The sequence below is a fragment of the Rhinopithecus roxellana genome, chromosome 14 (assembly GCF_007565055.1).
Source record: "Rhinopithecus roxellana isolate Shanxi Qingling chromosome 14, ASM756505v1, whole genome shotgun sequence".
Lineage (NCBI taxonomy): Eukaryota > Metazoa > Chordata > Mammalia > Primates > Cercopithecidae > Rhinopithecus > Rhinopithecus roxellana.
The window spans coordinates 108,341,815-108,360,352 of record NC_044562.1 but is presented as its reverse complement, the minus strand read 5'-3'; the positions used below and the strand labels follow the sequence as shown (position 1 = coordinate 108,360,352).

At 37.0% G+C, this 18,538-nt stretch overlaps 1 protein-coding gene across 5 annotated transcripts in view; it reads left to right on the top strand.

The window, feature by feature from the left end:
• Positions 1 to 18,538, top strand: part of GPD2 (glycerol-3-phosphate dehydrogenase 2) — a 150,926-nt gene that overhangs the window by 101,629 nt on the left and 30,759 nt on the right. For all 5 annotated transcript variants that reach the window (XM_030916181.1, XM_030916183.1, XM_010353178.2 and 2 more), the window contains 2 exons: positions 12,328 to 12,492; positions 13,320 to 13,464. In XM_030916181.1, the coding sequence (XP_030772041.1) occupies positions 12,328 to 12,492; positions 13,320 to 13,464 (310 nt within the window). The remainder of the gene's footprint in view (positions 1 to 12,327; positions 12,493 to 13,319; positions 13,465 to 18,538) is intronic.

The window sequence follows — 18,538 nt, the reverse complement described above, 5'->3', positions numbered from 1 at the left end:
GAATGCTGTCAGTGATTACAACAGGGCAAGGGCACCTTGACTGTCTCAGAAACTAATAGAATCTTTCTTTGACAATAATCACTGACGAGCATTTCCAGGAAGACTTTGAAAATTGCTGGGAGTCTGAGCAAGAAACCCTACTCACTAAAAGCATGGTATGTGATTCATTATAAAACAGAAGGAAAAACATTAGTAATAGACATGGTGTCTCCCAGCCTTGTATAGTTGAAAGTAAAACTAAGTAATACATTTTCAATTTGGTGTGACATTGTAGAATTTCTAAATTTATTATTATTTTGAAATTACAGGAAATGATTAGAAGTATGAGGGTGTGGTTCTTCTGTTGTTTGTTTTTCACATTTGAGTCTTACTACATGTCACCATTGTCCAGCATTTCAGAGACAAATGGAATATTTTTGACATTCATTGAAACTGTTTTGGTGAAAGAGCTGTATTATGGTACTATTTAATTTTAATTTTTATAATAGTTTATCATAAATGAGATTAGAGCATATTTATTGAATTACCTTGTTTTTAAACTCTTAAATATTTATTGAGTACAGATTAGAATCAAACTTTTTAGATTATTAGAAAAGTCTTTCCCAAATACAAAGGGAAGTGATTTTATCTGTAGTAAGTTCCCCCAAACCCCCGAGGGGAAGTTTTGTTTTAAATGTTTACATGTTTTATATTGACATATTTGTTGGCTTAAAAAATATGGCAATAGCATCCAGCATAGTACTTGATGTATGTGGTTGCAATTTGACATTATTTTATTGGTAACTATATTGTGTATAAACTTTCTTTTCATGTCTTTTTATGTGGGAGACATCAGATATTCTACTAGGTGTTAGGAGGTAGTGAAATTAAGTTGATTCTCACAGTATTTGCACCTCAGTCTTCTGCCTCAGCTTGTGACCTTGCCTGAGAAGTTTCAGAATAGCTGTTTTATCATTTCCCTTAGGGTGATCGGGCTCTGGTAAATTGATTGGCATTAGCCCAACTCACAGCCTATCGAATCATGAATTGATTACTTTAGACAACAAATAGTTTAACACCTTCCTACATGCCATACATTGTTGTCCTTGCAGGAGATAAACTCTTGGAGATGATTAATGCTGGGGGATAGAACCAAGTTCCTGCCCTTAATTTATTCATTCCTATGAGAAGTGAAACATTCATGTAAAACAGATGACTCAGATTGCTGTTAAAAAAAAAAATCTAGTAGGGCAAACCTATTTGAATAACCAAATTAAGATCAAGATTTTGCCTAGTAACTATAGAGTTCAGGCAGAAGCAATGAAATGGTCTAAACTATAGTTTAAAAAACAATATCTATTAAAGATATCTTTATCAAGTAAGTCTGAATATTTTGCTTTTATAGGTAAAAAGATAATTAAATTCTGACTTTTTCATTTCATCTTTTAGAGTCTCAAACCCCAAATAAAGTTTCCAAATAAACATTGAATCTGGGTTGCTGAGAGATGTTATTCTGATAACTGAGGAATGTTTATGATTCAGGTATTAAATAAAAGGTTATCTTAACAAAAGGAGAAGGAAGGTAAATGTAGTAGATGGCAATCTGTTAACAGTATTAGCTTGGTTCTTAAAATGCTTTGCAGTTTACAAATGCTTTCACATATGCTGGAATCTGATTATTTCAGCGGCTCCAGGGGATTGGTAGAGAGGCTCTTGTTAGACCTACTTTATAGATGAAACAGACTCTGATGAGGAAAGGAATGTCCCCAGAACCTGAGTTAGTGGCGGGTTGGTTCCTGAACTCACACATGCGGAGTCTCCAGCATTAGTGCTCTCTGACTAGGGCCAAGAGTTAGCCTGCTTTTCATGTAAATGCCCTAGTACACATTCCTTTCAGACAATCAGGACGTTGGGTTCAGGTCAGACTGATTTGATAACAATTTGATAAAGTGTGGAATCTTCCTGTGATTAAAGAGAGAAATCTGATAAGGTACAAGACATACCATGAAACAGATAAAGGTTCTCTCAAAAGGCTGGCTCCAGTTAGAATTCCCCAGCCAGTCCTTGGCACTTGGTTCCATGTGTTTATTATGTAGCTCACACTCGAAATCACCCTTGGGGCAAGTTGAGCCATTCCAGCATTTTGTAAAAAGTTGTGTGCATGTACTCACACACAAATGAGGAAAAGAGGACTGAAAAGATGGTTCTGTGTAAGTGAAAGGATTCGCTTGATTTTTCCCAGTCCTATTATGAAAGATGGTTTAGTTACATCAAAGGGCTTCTTTTGACTTGTTATATAATTTGATGCTTGAGTTTTCAGTTAGCTTATTTGAAATTTTGTAAATTGCAGTTTATAAAATTGGAGGGCCCTGAGAGATCAGTTTCCACCTTGTGGCTTGAATAATGAAGATACTGAGATGAGGGGTTAGGGCTTGCTCAGGTTTTTGTTGCAGACAGGAAAAAAAAAATCTGGTTGACTTAAAGAGAAAAGAAATTCTCTGATAGGACCTTGAACAGCAGGCAGAAATACTGGGAAGACAGAGACCTAGCTTGAAAAATAAGGGACTAAATATGATTTGTAGCAACCACAGCCACAGGCAAAATCCTGGCCCACAACCAGTGCTCCGAAGACTTGATTGCTGATCCCTGCAGGTCGCGTTTTGCTGTGCCACCACTGCTGACATCTCTATTGCTGCTGCCCCTAGAAATGGGATGGTACTGCTATCGTTGCATCTACCTCTGGATTAGAGGTTCTTTGGGTCACTACTTCTAGATTGAAGTCTGTGTTGAGGGCATCTGACTGGCAAAGACAGGTTAAAGGCCTGTGTCCCAGGGGACCATTCTTCCTCTCCTATGGGATGGTAGAATGCCTTTCTGCAGGGCTTACAAGAGAGGAGGAGGCGTTTAGATGCTAGTAAGCAAAAGCAAACCACATCAAACATGAGACAGTTATCTGCTATGGAAATATACCCATTTAGTGGCTATTTAAGAGGTTGGAACTTGAGTTTTCTGACTTTTCTCAGGATGCCAAATTTATAGCTAATGTAGATTTGCTTTCTGAAAAGTGACAGAAGCTCTGTGGTTTATAAGAGAAAATGAAGTCCTCTGTAGTAAGATTTAATAATTCTAATATTTTGAAACAGACAGTTTTCCCATCAACACTATTTTCCTCTGGATTGAAAACCATTCCCCATCTTCCTATCCTTCGTGACATACAGAAAAAAGAATCTTATTTTTCAGTGGTAAAAAGTGGAGAGAGAGAAAAGGAGTAAAAAAAGAACAAACAGTATTCATGAAGTGCAAAGATTAGAGGTTAGTTGTTACACATTTCAGGGAAAGTTTGTCAGATTGATGAGCAATAAAACCATTTAGAACTGGAAAATCTTCAGGGCTTTTGTTTTTTTTAAGTTATTTTAGGCAGTAACCACATCTTGTCGTTATAGTCTGCTTTCTAGCAATTCCTTTTTACCTTTTAATAATAGAAGCTAATATTTATTGAGAACTATTTTGTCATAGCATCATTACCTATCTCACTTCTTCCTCACGATAACTCTGTGTTAATCTCATTACTATTCTCCTTGCGTAGCTGAGAGATCAAACCTTAGATGAAGCAACTAGCATGAGGTTTCACAGTTCATAGATGTGGGGCTTGAACTTAAGCATATACACCTGTGAAAGAAGCTTTGTAAATCTTCTTTTAACTTAAGAGAGAAAAGAAGGTATGTCTAGAATGCTGTTTGATAATATTTTAAGGAAACTGCAGGGGAAGGAGAAAGGAAGTGTGCTGGAAAATCGAAAGACTTTTGGGAGCATGTGGCTCCTCCACATTAGACTTGTAAATTTGCTCTTGTCTCTCTGTTCCAGGACAGCTGGGCCAATCTGATCTCTTTCAGTTCTGCTCCCCACAATAGTACTTAGCTTAGTGCCTGGTGCATAGTAGGTGTTCAATAAATATTTACAAAAAGAGTTAATCTCAAGCATCCTCAGGACAGTTTCCTGGGCTTAAGATGCCGTGCAATTTAGACTGCTGCTCTCAGTAAAGAAATAACTATACCCTCAAAGCCAGGCATTCCAAGAAGGTTTATCAGTGAATTTAGTGCATTTCACAAACAAAGAAGCTTACCAGGGGTTTTTAGGCCAAATAACTGGATAGCCTGTTAAAGATCTCTATAGTATGTCTTGCTTCCTGACTTTCCAACTTCACTTCAATTAATTTTGTCACATTGCTCCCTTTTCCTTTTTCTTCTTTAAACATATAAAATGCTGTGTTTTTTTGGCTGTGGTCGAGAGAGAATGGATTGTCCTGGGAAAGGCACAAGGAATCTTCATTGTAAACTAATGTGTAGAACATTTTTTGTCCAGAAATAGCTAATGAATACCCAAAGCATTCTGTTGCTTGCAGTTTAAATGTAGTTTCATTTTTGTTCAGCTCTAGCAAGATTTCTAAGTGTCTTAAAAGTAAAAAAACTTACTTTTCATTAGATTCATTTAAACTTTTTCAAGAGAGGAAAGTCCTGAGGGTATAGAAACTTTACATACTTAAATATATCATGTTAAGGAACTTCACAACGTTTCGTTTATATGGGGCCAAAGGCCACAGATCCACCCCGATTGCTAATTATTGAGATTGCAAATAGCTTATTTTAGAACTTAGGGTGAGACAAAAGAAACATGAAGGAACAAAAGGCCCAGGATAATGAAAAGGATATTGTGAAGAGAAAGGCCTGTAGAATTATGATGCAGGTCACATCCTGTACCTGCATTTAATTGTACCTTTGTATTTAATAATAAAAATGATTACATGCTCAGTGCTAACAGGTGTCCCTGCTTGAGAACTGTAGTATAGATAGGTGACAGCAAATTACTCCAATTCATAAACTTGGAATATTATGCTTTTATTTTGAGTTTCACCAGTCTATACTAGAAGACATTTTGTGCCAAAATGTACATCAACCCAGGAAGATTTTCTAACTTAGCCCCTGATAAATATACATAAAACACAGGTGAATATTTTAAAGTATAAATGAAAGAAAAAATCAAGTGCCAGGCACTTAACACATTGAGGTTGTGTTAATACCATAGTCACATTTCTAGTTCTTTATATTTTCTATAAGCTTTGAATGTAATGTAAATTAGCAGTGATTTAAGTGGTCTTTCTGTTAGAACTTAATTGCCTTCTTTATGAATTTTCTCTAATTCTTGCTTAACTTGAACACTTTCTGTAACTGCCCTGTCCAAAATATAGCCCCTGCCCTAGGAATTTGTTCTCCCTATCCTCTGTTTTTCCTTTTATTGCCATTATTGCAATAACAATGTTCTTATTAACCTGTTTGATTTTATCTGTCTTCCCCATTAGAAAGAGGTTCCATAGGACAGAGACCAAGGTAATCTTATTCTCCCTAAATCAGTGGTTCCCTAGTACCTTGACCATGCCTGGCTCATAATGTGTACCCCCAAAAATATTTGTTACAGAGATTCGTTAATCTGCCACTTACCGTCTTAATCATATACCAAAACCCTGCTTGCTGCCTTAACTTTATCACTAGCCTCCTCCCTTGGCTTATGTTTTTACCGAAGATTTTGTGGTTGAAGACATTCTATTTCCATAGTCTGTTGGGTAGTGAAGTAGAGAAATAATAGTCCCCTTGATCCCATGGCCATAGTTGAGTGGAGGTTGAGGGGTTGGGGACTGTTCTTAGACTCTTTAAGCCTTGAGCACATTGCCTTTATTTGATCAGCCTCTGAACTGTGATTCATTCATATGTGAATATCTGCTAGGTAGCAAAGGCTTTGGCAGGTACTGTGGAAGCAAAATCGAAAAAGATGCACTCTGTTCTTTTAGGAACGTATCATTAGAAGTGACATCCCCAAAGTCTGTAACTATGTCTCTTTGGCTGTCCAGTATAGACTCAGTTCCTAACACAATACCTGGGACATTACAAGTGATCAATAAATTGAATGTTGCATGCAAGTATTTAGAAAATAGCTTGTGCTGTAATAAATGTAATGTACAAAGTGCTTTGGAAACACAGAAGAGGGGAAGGCCATTGTGTCTAAAAGGAGTCAGGGAAAGTTTCACAAAGGAAGGATTAAAAGTTGAGTTTACCAGATAGGGTAAGATGTACCACATAGTAAGGACAACATGAGCAAGAAATCAGAGGTGTGCAAGAGCAATATTTTATGTGAGTTTGGGCACTGCGGTCACTCTGGAAATTTAGGATGAATGTGAAGAAGTGGTGGGCATTGAGGCTGTTGGAATCATTATTTATTCCCTTATTCAGGTACCCTATGCACTAAGTAGCTCTTGTGGCACAAATGAATCACCTTTTGTTTATAGTATTTCTATAGAAAAAAGAATTGAGTTCCAAACGTACAGTTTTGAAGATAGAACCTGTTTGTAAATAGGGATTAACTTTAGTAGAAAATTGGCTACATTGCCTATATAAGCTATTTATTGCTATAATTCTTCATGCAGATAACCACAAACGTGAATAGCATAAAAATAATTAGGGTTTATTTTACATGCATTGGAATGCTTATCAGGTGGCTCTTCTGAAATAGTCTGGGTGGGCAGGGTGATTTTCTGTTCTCCATTGAACTTGCACTCCTCTGTGGGGGTGTTGGCTGTCTGTCAGCTGAAGCAAGATGGCTTTAACTCAAGGGGCTACTCAACATTTGCCGTCATCTTCATCCTGGTACCATTAGGCTAGCCTGGGCATGTCCTTTTGATGACATTGGCGGAAGGCAAGAGCACAAGCAGAAACATACAAGTGCTCTTTTGAGCGTCTGTTTTTGTCACATTTACCAACATTCCGTCGACCAAAACAATTTCACATGGGTGAGTCGAGAGTCAGAGTGGGACACTGTGAGGACTCAAGGCAAAGGGAATGGCTACAGGAAGGGGTGAAGGATTAGGGCAATTTTTGCAATATATAGCCCATACAAGCTAATCAAATCAAAGTTTATAGATCTAACGGAAGTGTATGATTTCTGATTTCCTTCATGAAACACTTATCTTTTGGGCTTTATTGATGCCCAGTCTCTTTTTGATAGGCTGGGGGAAAGTCAGAGAAACCATAAATGGGAAAAGGTTGAAGTGAGATCTTGAAAGGGATAGGTAATTATTAACAATTAGCTATTGCATGCTTTGTGTAATTTCAGAGGTACCCAGCTCATCTCCTTTTATAGGTCACTGAAGCCCAGAGCAGTACAGTGTATCACCCACATTCCCCCAGCCATGTTAGTGACATACCCAAAAGTTGCAACTCAATCATTCTAAGCCCAGAGCCATTCCCCACAATATCTTTTAAGGTGCATTCTCCATAAACTGCCTCATGTGCCTCCCTGACCCCGTCACTCCTCACACAAACACTTTTGTAAATGGTTTATGTTTGAAAATTGCATTGTTACCACAATTCACCATGAAAAGTGGGTTCTTATTTTGAGTTTTCCTTTTTAAGTTTACATGTCATACCTTAAAGCAAAATAATCCCCTTGTGTGTGTGCATGTATGTGTGCATGTGCACGCACACGTGAGTACACACACACGCATGCCCGCACACACTCATTCACACATACACACTACACACACATCCCTATTTTGCCCTGCCTTTACCTGAGTATTTCCAATCAGAAAGGGAACATTTAAATATAGTGGTTATATTAAATTAGCTTGAGTTTGGTAGGTTAGCCAATGAATTATCTTTGCTAGACTTCTAAGGGGGAGCTGCCAGAGAGGTCACTGTGACACTCTTAGTCTGAGACTATGAAGCATGGGGTATAAATTTAGTTAGAAATGAGGTTAAAGCTTTAGGGAGGTATTGTTTCTTACCAGCATCATTTTCCCCCTTGTGTGAAGTAGTCAAAGTGATTACACAAGACTCAGGTCAGGGCACAGGGACATGGAAGGAAGTATTCTCAACATTTCAACAGTGGCAGTTTTTAATTGATGAAGTTATGGACAGATGCTATTCTAATTAAAAACCACTTTTCCTAACAAATAGAGTTTCTCTACTGGCAGGTAGATATCGGATCAATAAGTCTGTGATAAGCATACCTTTTAAAAGTATGCTATATTAAAAGGAAGCTTTTATGTAGACTGTCATAGCATCAGAGTTTTAGACCCGAAGAAGCAAGAAAATGCCAGATAGTTTTTTACCTGTTTTTTTTTCATATTTACTCATTCTTCATACTCTATACATCACTGATTATTATTCTTTTTTGAGCTCTTTTGCATGTTAACATAGTTGCCAAACTTTGACTCTGAGGAGAGCAATATTGCTGTCTCCAGAATATTTATATTCAAGGCCTATCTTTTAGACAGTTACATTCTAAACTATGTGTGGTCCTGCATTTTTCACTTAAAATATCTCTTATTCTGCTCTGTGCAAGGTCATTGAAGGTTAAAACAAAGTTTTCTCTACCATCATCAACCTTCATTCTTTTTGGTGGATAGATTTTATATTTTGTTTCTCTAAACAAGGGAAAACAGTTATAGTTCCACCTCTTGTGTGCTTCCTCTCCTATGAGTTGTAAGCTCAGTATTGCACATATGCAAGATTTCAAGTGCAAAAGAGAACAGAGTCGGAAACAGATTTTCACAGTTCCCGTCTGGGTCCTTGTGTAAGTGCCAATGTAAAGCTATTCAGTGATTAGTGAAAAACAGTATAATGTTGCCTGGCTCTAAGGAAACAGCTTTGAAAATCTCAACTTAATAAGCAGATCAATTAGGTGGGGGTTTGGGATTATTGTATCACATTCCAATGGCATGCAGTGTTGTCAAAAACTTTTTTCTCCAAAATAAAATAAAAATAAAAAAGGAGGCATAGAGTTACCTTTCAAAATGTCAGGAAAGAGGGTTGGGGAAATTAGTTAGGAATAATGAAAATATATCACATATATCTCAGGAAGCATACACTATGAGCATCTGGGTATCTCAGGGTAAGGGGTAGGTTTCGTGTGGGTAGGGGAGGAGGAAGTTTACCCTGCATCCAAGGAGGTAAATGGATTAAGCTGAATGTCTGGGAAGACGAGGATTGCTGGGTGGAGGTGTGAGACCCAGGGCTCAGGGGTATATCAGATTACTTGCTCCCCAAGTTTTGGGAGTTAATAATAGCTGTGCTTGCGTTTCCCTGCAAAGCAAGGGATACCTTCTGGGATAAGTCCCGAGGGAGTCACTCATAACTGTTTCTGCTTCCCTCCCAGTTATTCAACATAAATATAAGGCCTAGTTTGGGGTTAAATTGAGATTTTTACACATTTCTGTCTCTATCACATTTCTTGCCACCAACTTACGGAAGTCTGAAATTTCTTTTTTTTTTTTTGAGACGGAGTATCACTGTCACCCAGGCTGGAGTGCAGTGGCCGGATCTCAGCTCACTGCAAGCTCCGCCTCCCGGGTTCACGCCATTCTCCTGCCTCAGCCTCCCGAGTAGCTGGGACTACAGGCGCCTGCCACCTCGCCCGGCTAGTTTTTTTTTTGCATTTTTTAGTAGAGACGGGGTTTCACCGTGTTAGTCAGGATGGTCTGGATCTCCTGACCTCGTGATCCGCCTGTCTCGGCCTCCCAAAGTGCTGGGATTACAGGCTTGAGCCACTGAAATTTCTTTAACAAGAGAAAATACTCCATTTGTAGTTAGAGATAAAAGAATTTCAATACCTGTTTGTTTAACACAATGAATGGAATTAGGCTAAACTCAACAGTAATTGGAAACGTATTATGTACCTAGTAATAACTAGAAAAAAACAAAGCCAAACAAGTAAGCCTTTCTGACTTCTCTTGAGATGTGGGAATTGTACAGTAACCACAATGGGATGTAAGTTTCATGAGGGTAGAGATCACCCTGTATGTTTCTCAGTTATATTCCCTGCATTTGTCACAGTGCCTGACTCATAACAAAGGATTTTCATTTTTGGAAGTAGATGGACACCTGGATGATTAAAGTATCATAAAGACTATTTTTAAAAGTATGTACAAAATAAAATGTTGACCGAGAGGAAGCAATGAATAATTTTGCCCTGGAAGGATGCAGATAAAGGGAGACTTTCTGCATCCCTCCAGGAGATGCAGAACTAGACATTTGAGCTCGATCATGAGAGATGAACTGAGGTTTCTCAGAACTTCCAGGATGGTATCCAGCCAGAAGAGTAAGTGTGTGGAAAGGCAAGGTGGAAAATGACATGAATGTTCAGGGAGCTACAAATGATTTCACAATTCTAGGCACAATGAACCATGGCGGACGAGGATCATATCATGAACAGCCTTTGTGTGTAAGTGACATCTCAGATTTGAGTCAAGACAGGTGCTGCTGGGAATTGGGGAGGGGACATAGAAAAACAAGGACCATAGGAACTTGTTTCCACGTCACATTTTAGACTGAAGTTAACCTTGCTTCCTGCAATCATACTCAGATTTAGATGCTAATTAGGGAACATTTGTTAGTATGGAAGCAACAGAGCTTGAAGAACTATAACCTATACTGCTCCAATGAGATTTTATATTTTAAACACATATTAAAAGAAAAATTTATCTTTTTAAAGTCACCTTAGAGTCAGATGAATGTGTAACTATTTTCTAAAGGAGCTACTGTTTCATAAATGGAATTTCTGCCTGGTTCCTTTAAATAGTGACTTTATTTAGGATTTAAAATATTTCATTTACACATGGCTTTCCAGAGGCTTCAAGGCACACCTGAATGGGTGAGAGTTTCTCTACACCTACGATGAGAGCAAGCATGACTTGGATTTCTTGTAATACCAGATATGTGCCTTTGTGGGGCAGGGTGTTTCCTTGTTAGATACATAAATCAACCAGAAAGATTGGGTGGGATGGGTACTGTGTTATTTTCTTAATTTAAGGAGAAGATCTATAATGGAAATTTTATTTAGTTTCTTTGGACTGTTTTCATGCATTTAGTTTTATGAAATGTATTCCAGTTTTAAGCAAGGAACCCTACGTTAATAAAAATTGATTTCTTAAGCTTAACTTCAAATATACTTATGATTTTAAGCAACTTTAGGATCATGCTGAGTGGAAACTATGGAATTGCTACCTTTCCCACTTACAGCTCGACTACTGCTATTGTCATTGTTGTTTTTTCTTCTCCTACTTTCATTCTATTAATTGTTAGATAAAACAACTCCTTATTTTGCATGTTGAGGTTTAATGTTCTCCACTTGACAGAGCATTTAATTTTGGGGGGACGATTCTTAGCCGATTATATTCAGTGGTTTTAGAATCAGACGTTTGTGGGAAGGGGCAGCAGAATCTTCAGTCATTGATTCTGTCTTTATAACTTTGCCCTTTTAGCTGGAACAGATTACTTCTGTAGTGCTGTCAGCCCTGCACAGACTGAATCACAAGGAAGAAACTTTACATAAACCATTTATACTAAATGTTTGGTATGCTGGCAACATAAATCAACAACAATATCCATTACAAATTCATCCCTTTATCAGTATTATCTTGATAGAACTGATCCCAGTGTGTGGGAATTTGAACCCTGCTTCAATACATCTAGCCCTGGATAATTAATTATTCAGGGCACAGAGAACCTGGCCCCTGCAATGTAGAGTAATTCTTCCTGGTCAGCGTTAACTCCACTGGCAATAATAAATAGAAAAAGTCTCTAGTGATGCCAGTATTTTAAAGTGATTAATCATCTTTCCCCCCTTTTCCTCCCCCTTAGTTTTCTTTAACTAGGATTTTTCAGCAATAAATCTTTAACAATACAGGTAGGAATTGTTCTGTAATTAAATTTTGCCCTGCTTAATTTCTTACCTTTTATGTGTGATTAAAAAAAAGTTACATTTTAAGGAGCCCTGATCAAAATTCAGACCAAGAAAAATTCTTTTACAGAATACTGAGAAATGCTGTATGGAAGATTAAGCTCTTGATTTTGAATATTAGAGCACATACACATAAAAGTACTCATAAAAATTGTTCATCAACACCAGTTGGGGTGTCAAATACTCTGAAGTTTTGAACTGCTTCGCTTTCGTGCTTATGATTCGTCTGTATTAGGAAAAGCCTGACATATACATATGTTCCAACACTGAGAGAATAATTACTTATTTCTTAACTTTCAGATAGTTGATGTCAGCTCTGTAGGAAAGGGATATTTTCACTATTTTTACGGTATGCGAAATGCACTTGCTGAAGTGGCAGGTAGATGCCTGGCTGAGAATGACTGTGTATTTTTAAATCGTGCCCTGTCAAGCCACCCAGCCATCATGTATATCCTGGGTGACAGGGACAGATGTGACATATCTGTTGTGACACACTTGTGTACCACCAGTCTGTGGCTCGAGGTGACTCCTGTCCCTCCCCTGATGCTTTCCCCGCTGCAGGACAACATAACGATGCACGGATGAACCTTGCCATTGCTCTGACTGCTGCCAGGTATGGGGCTGCCACAGCCAATTACATGGAGGTAGTGAGCTTGCTCAAGAAGACAGACCCCCAGACAGGGAAAGTGCGTGTGAGTGGCGCACGGTGCAAGGATGTCCTCACAGGTATGCCAGGTCTCTGGGAGGGAGGTGTTTCTTAGTGTCTTGCCTAGCTTATATAATGACTGAATTATAATTTTTCTGTCACTTCTCTTTCATTTAAGCCACGCTTCAGAGTCATATTAATTATATTCCTTATTGTCAACAATGACTGGTTTAACGACATTTCCCTTGTGGGGCTTGGCAATTTTTCCCCTTTGTATTATAGTTGTAATAATGATAATGATAATAATAAAATGCCCACCAAATTCCCACAGCTATGAATGCATTCCATTTTCTTTACAAAAACATATCATTAATAAAATTAAATAAATGTGCCAAGTTTCAAAGTATCATTTGGTGACACAGGCATTGCATTTACACGCTGTTAAAGTGAATCATCTTTAACTTTATTTAGATTTTCATTATTGCCCTGGCTGTAGCACCACATAGGTAAGCAGTTTCAAAATTATATCGTTTCTTGAACAAAAGCTCTGTGATATACGTTTTCTCACAGCGATGCTGCTTACACATTTGAGTTGTCAAGAGAAAGCGGCTTATTTACTCATTCTACTTTTTCATGTTTGGTGCTTTGACGCTGGGCACTTATAAGATAGACTGAAATCCATAATGAGAAAGTGGAATGCTTTTCTTTCTTCAGTTCAGACTTGTTTTTGCTAAATTCACTCAGATACGAGCCTTTTGTTCGGCTCTTCAATAACTTGAGCTGCTCAGGTCACTTAGTGTGGTATGCAGTATACTTCACCATAGGTTAATAGATGAATTAGTAATACACAGCATCCGTTAACAGAGAAGCAAATGGGGTGTGTGATTGATGCCACTTTCTTTCACAGGGCAGGAATTTGACGTGAGAGCCAAATGTGTTATCAATGCCACGGGACCTTTCACGGACTCTGTGCGCAAAATGGATGATAAAGACGCAGCAGCTATCTGCCAGCCAAGTGCTGGTGTCCATATTGTGATGCCTGGTTATTACAGGTAACTATCTTCCAATGTGGCAGTTGTCACCCAAGAAAGAGGGTCAGGAGAGATAGTCTGTGGTTAATTTCTTCTTCTAGCGTAACAATAGATGGTCTAACTTGCTGTTCAAAATCAGGAGAAATAAGTAAAGGAACTCTTCCTAAATACAAAATACAAACCAGACTTGGGACGTTTTAGCCACTTATGGCAATACTTATTTCTAAGGGTTAATGCTTTGGGATTTATTTTTCTTTGTTCAGTGTAGTCACCTTCAGAGACTAAGCACTGGTATTTTTGAATTAAACTTTTACTTAAGTCATTAACAAAACTAATTTTGCAAAATTTTTTATAAAGGACATATTTTAGTTAAAACAATAATACATTAATTTTGCAGAATACCCAAATTTGCTTATGAAGAATCTGAAGATGTGGGCTACCCAAGTATTCTTAGGTTTATAACTTTTGAAATAGATTTTTAAAAAATATAGTAGCAAGCAAAAACCAGATATAATATCTAACCTATCAAATTAAAAAAGATAATTGAGGATGAAGGAATGGGTAGGAGTAGAGATGAAATAATAGCTATTAAATGAAAATCATTTAAACTGGGTGATGGGTACATGCAGGGTCATTAAACTCTTTTTATATGTACTTGAAATTTTTAATAAATTGCAAAAGAAACATTTGTGTGATTCTGGCTAAAAAATAATTACCCATAGCATACATTTTAAGTTATTTATAGAAAAAATTCATATGGCCATGCTAAGGGTATAGAGCATGTGTACTGTTTTTATTTCCATATGTGATAAACCTATTAGGCAAAGTAGTAATTCTATATGACATAATGTCTTATGTGCAACAGTATTCATTATGGCATTGTTTGTAGTTGAGAAATATTAGAAGCTACTTCAGTTCCTCACCTTAGGGTAATAGATAAATTATGGTATAACCACACAAGGGCATATTATATACTCATTAAGAATTGTAATTATAAATAATTTTAATGCCCTAGGTAAACACTAATGATACAATATTAATTTAGAGTGTAGGACTTGATATTTTATGTGCTGTAGGTTCTAACAATGTATATAGAAAAAGACTGGAAGGAAATATGTTAAATGTGAATGGTGATTATTTCGAGGTAATATGATTATGGGTGAGAGTTACTTCTTTCCATGTTTTAATGATTTTCCATAAAGGGAATATACAGCTTTTAATATTTGATAAAGTAGATGTGTAGAACCTATGATATTTTGTTTAATACTTGTATTCTCCTAGAATGCTATCCTGCTATGCTATAGACCATGCTGCCTTTTTAGTTGTTGGTTGTCCGGTAACTAAATCTTCCTGAAGAGTCCAAGGTGCACCTAATTGGTACCAGATACACTTCTGAGAAAGTAATTAAAGAGAATTTTTTATCCACCAACTTCCAAGATTTCCTTTGTGTTTTCAAAATGTGTATGTGAGCGAAACAGATAGTCTTTAGGATTTTTACTTTGGACTGGAGACATCAAGGTGCCTCTTAAGGCACCACTGCATAAGATAATAGAAACTTACGCAGTGGTACCTAATTGAGTTTTTAAAACTGTTAACCAGAAGCTTAGTTCAAATGAAAAGGAGAAAAATAAATATATGTAAATGTCTCATATATTTCTTGTATATAGTGAAGTTTTCAACATTAGTTCCAGATGCAATTGTATACGCTTTTGTGTTCAATTTAAAATATCTAAGGCCAGCTAGTTTATGAGTTTTTGTTTTTAAATATCTCTAAGAATGGAGTGTAGATGCAATCATCATAAGTCTTATATTTGTTTAGATTTTACTAGATTCAACGTATTCTCATTTGTTGTGTGCCTTATGTTTTCTTCACTATCATCCCATGATGTCAGAAGACACATATTATTCCCCACAGGCCTTATGTTAATTCTGTCATTAAACAATTACATCCTTTGGGACAAGCCATTTTATTTTGTGAACCTTAGCTTTCCGGTCATTAAAATGGGAAAACATTCTGCCCTTTCAGAGTGCAGAGACAAGGAGATTGTACGCAGAATTAAAGTGATACCTTGCTATAGGACTTCTGGGGTTTGTTCATCACTTTTCCTTGGGCTGTGTGGCCTGGGCAAGCTACTTCTTTCCGCTTCTGGTTCCTTATATCTTTGTTTTTTTTTGAGATGAAGTTTTGCTAGTGTCACCTAGGCTGGAGTGTGGTGGTGCCATCTTGGCCCACTGCAACCTCCGCCTCCCAAGTTCAAGTGATTCTCCTGCCTCAGCCTCCGGAGTAGCTGGCCTGCCACCACACCCAGCTAATTTTCATATTTTTAGTAGAGACAGGGTTTCAGCATGTTGGCCAGGCTGGTCTCAACCTCCTGGCCTCAAGTGATCCGCCTGCCTTGCCTCCCAAAGTGCTGGGATTACAGGCGTGAGCCACCGTGCCTGGACCCTTATATCTTGATAATACCTAGCTGGTATAAGGTTTGACAATGATCTTTGGGTTATTTTTTCTCTGTTTTATAGACTGCTGTATCCCCAGCTATTGGTACAGTGTCTGGCAAGTAATAGTGCCTAATAAATATTTTTTGAATGAATCCTACTAAATTTTTTTATGTTAACTTGCTTATATTGAGATTGTTGCTTTATTTATATTAAAATTTTAATGTAACATTTATGAGATTTTTTAATATGGTGAATTTAAAATATGAAAATAAAACATGATTATTCTTCAACTTACTGCCCAGGTAACCCCTGTAGATAAAAATAAATGAATAATGTAAGTACATAACTAGAAATTTCAATCACCACAGAAAAAAATAGAAATATGAAAATGAAAATTGAAAGCCTGCCTCTTATTCCCCCTACCTTTTGTTTCCTTCCTCAGTTCTTCTCTGGTAATTAATAATCTCTTCTTCCAATTCCTTCCATAAAATGTTTTGATAAGCACAAATGTGTATTCTGTTAAAAATTTTGTGTGAAAGTGGTCATGTTACATATATTGTTCTATTCTGTGCTTTATACACTTAGTAACGAGTAGATTTCGTGTCTCTTAAGAATAAAGGTATATATTACCCAGATGTAATATTTTAAACATTGTGAATCCTAAAAATTCAGCATTAGCTTCAGGTCTCCTGAAGCATGATGGTGTTAGTTACAGCTAGGTCTGTCTCAGGCTAAGATGCAGCAAGTGACCTCATTCTATTTTGGGAGGAATTAATATCCCCATTTTTAGCACTGTGAGCTATAACCACTACCTATCCTGTTGGAAGCTTTAAAGGAATGGTCTGCAGCCTAGTTCCCATTCAGGCTCTCTTAACAGATGAGCCCCTTCTCTTTGGATTGTGACCTAGATTAAGGGTTCATTCCCTCATTCAGGACTGACCTTGAGGCAACTGTATTTCTGGCATCCCATAGGGTTGGTTTTCCTCTCCCTATCAGGTCATTCTCTTGGGTGATATTAGGAGATCCCAAACTGAAATGACTCTGTGGTATCATCAGACAGTCATACTTAGCAGCTGTTACTCAACAGTTTTGACTACGTCTTCAGGGATGAACCAAAGCTTCTGGGGCTGCCCCACAACTGGCTAATGATAATTTAAGACCAGGCATGTTTCAGTTAGTACCTGATCCATTTGGAAATGCAGTGAGTTCAGTAACCATTGATTTATTGTGTGTAGGCTGGCAAAGGAAGAGTAAAGAACCATATGTGCAGTGTATCTTCTTGGGCTGTTTTCAGAAATATCTTTATAGCATTTGTTAATTTTGTTGTAACGTTAACTAATGTTCCACCTGTAGAATTATCTTACACCATGATAGCAGCTTTTTAGGGGAAGAGGGGAAGAAGGAAAAATTGTTTTAATTTTGGAAAACACAACACAGAAATTTTGAAAGCCACTCTTTATATTAAGAACAAATCTGGAATTTCCTTGAAAGTTATGGCTAGATGCTCTTCCAAAAGCAGCGATAATACACCAAATGACTGAAATGCAGAAAATAATCATCCTTGTTTAGCCTACTGATGCTTTTTGCTACTGACAAGAGGTCAATTTTTTTTCTATAATGTGTGTACATACTGTTAACTCTAATACTGATTGCTAAGTAGTTAACAATAAATTGATTTCAGTTTAACTAAGGGCACTTCAGTAAAGTGATGGTCTGCATGAGAAGAATGTTCATTACATTTAATCCTAGACACACACATAAATTAGCAGCAGGCTTTCCCTCTTGATGTCAAATGAATCGTATATATTGAAAAAAGATCTATGCCTTGTTGCATTGTGTATACTATCACTATAGTAGATATCCATTCTCAAACTTTAGTGTGAACTTGCAAAATTAATCCTTCATGAGAAAACAAACTTTTCCCTAAGGGAGAGTGTGAATTAGGTAATTTAGAACTGATGAAAGATATTTCCAAGTGGATTCTTAAATTTTTATAACATTCATTAATAGCTTTGTCTTCCCTCTGTGCTTGTTAATTTTATGTTTGTCACATATGTCTTCACTTAAGCAGTTGATTCTCTACAGGTTCCAGTTACGTGTGTGTTGGTAACCATCATGTTCACCTTTTAAACTACTTTATTGCATTGAAAGTTTTTAAAGGATTCAGTAGTTGTGCCTTTCTAATGGTATTTCCTTTTTAGGTTGATGAATATTGTAATTTTATGATTAAATTTATCAGGTTTATTATTTTAGACACATCATATGATGTCTGGTCCATGATATAGTCATATAAAATATGTTAGCATATAATTTGTTTATCAAGTGTTAGAATATGGAATTTTTTTTTTTGTTTCAATATAGTTCTGTTTATCAGATAGAATGCTTGAACTCTGAGTGTTCTATTCTCATTTCTAATCTCAAAGTGACTGATGTAATCTAAGGGCATATCAACCCAGGATCAAAAAATATACTTACAAAACATGTGATTAACTAGTTTCTTCTAAGATTTTTAGAGAGTTTTATGATAAATGCAAAGAAAAAAAATCATATTTAGAGATCAAAAATACTTGATATTTGTAGTTTTCAATATATTAGAGTAAAAGTAAAATTATTTTCTCTAAGTAACGCTGAGTGAAGGTGGGACTCTGAGCTGCGG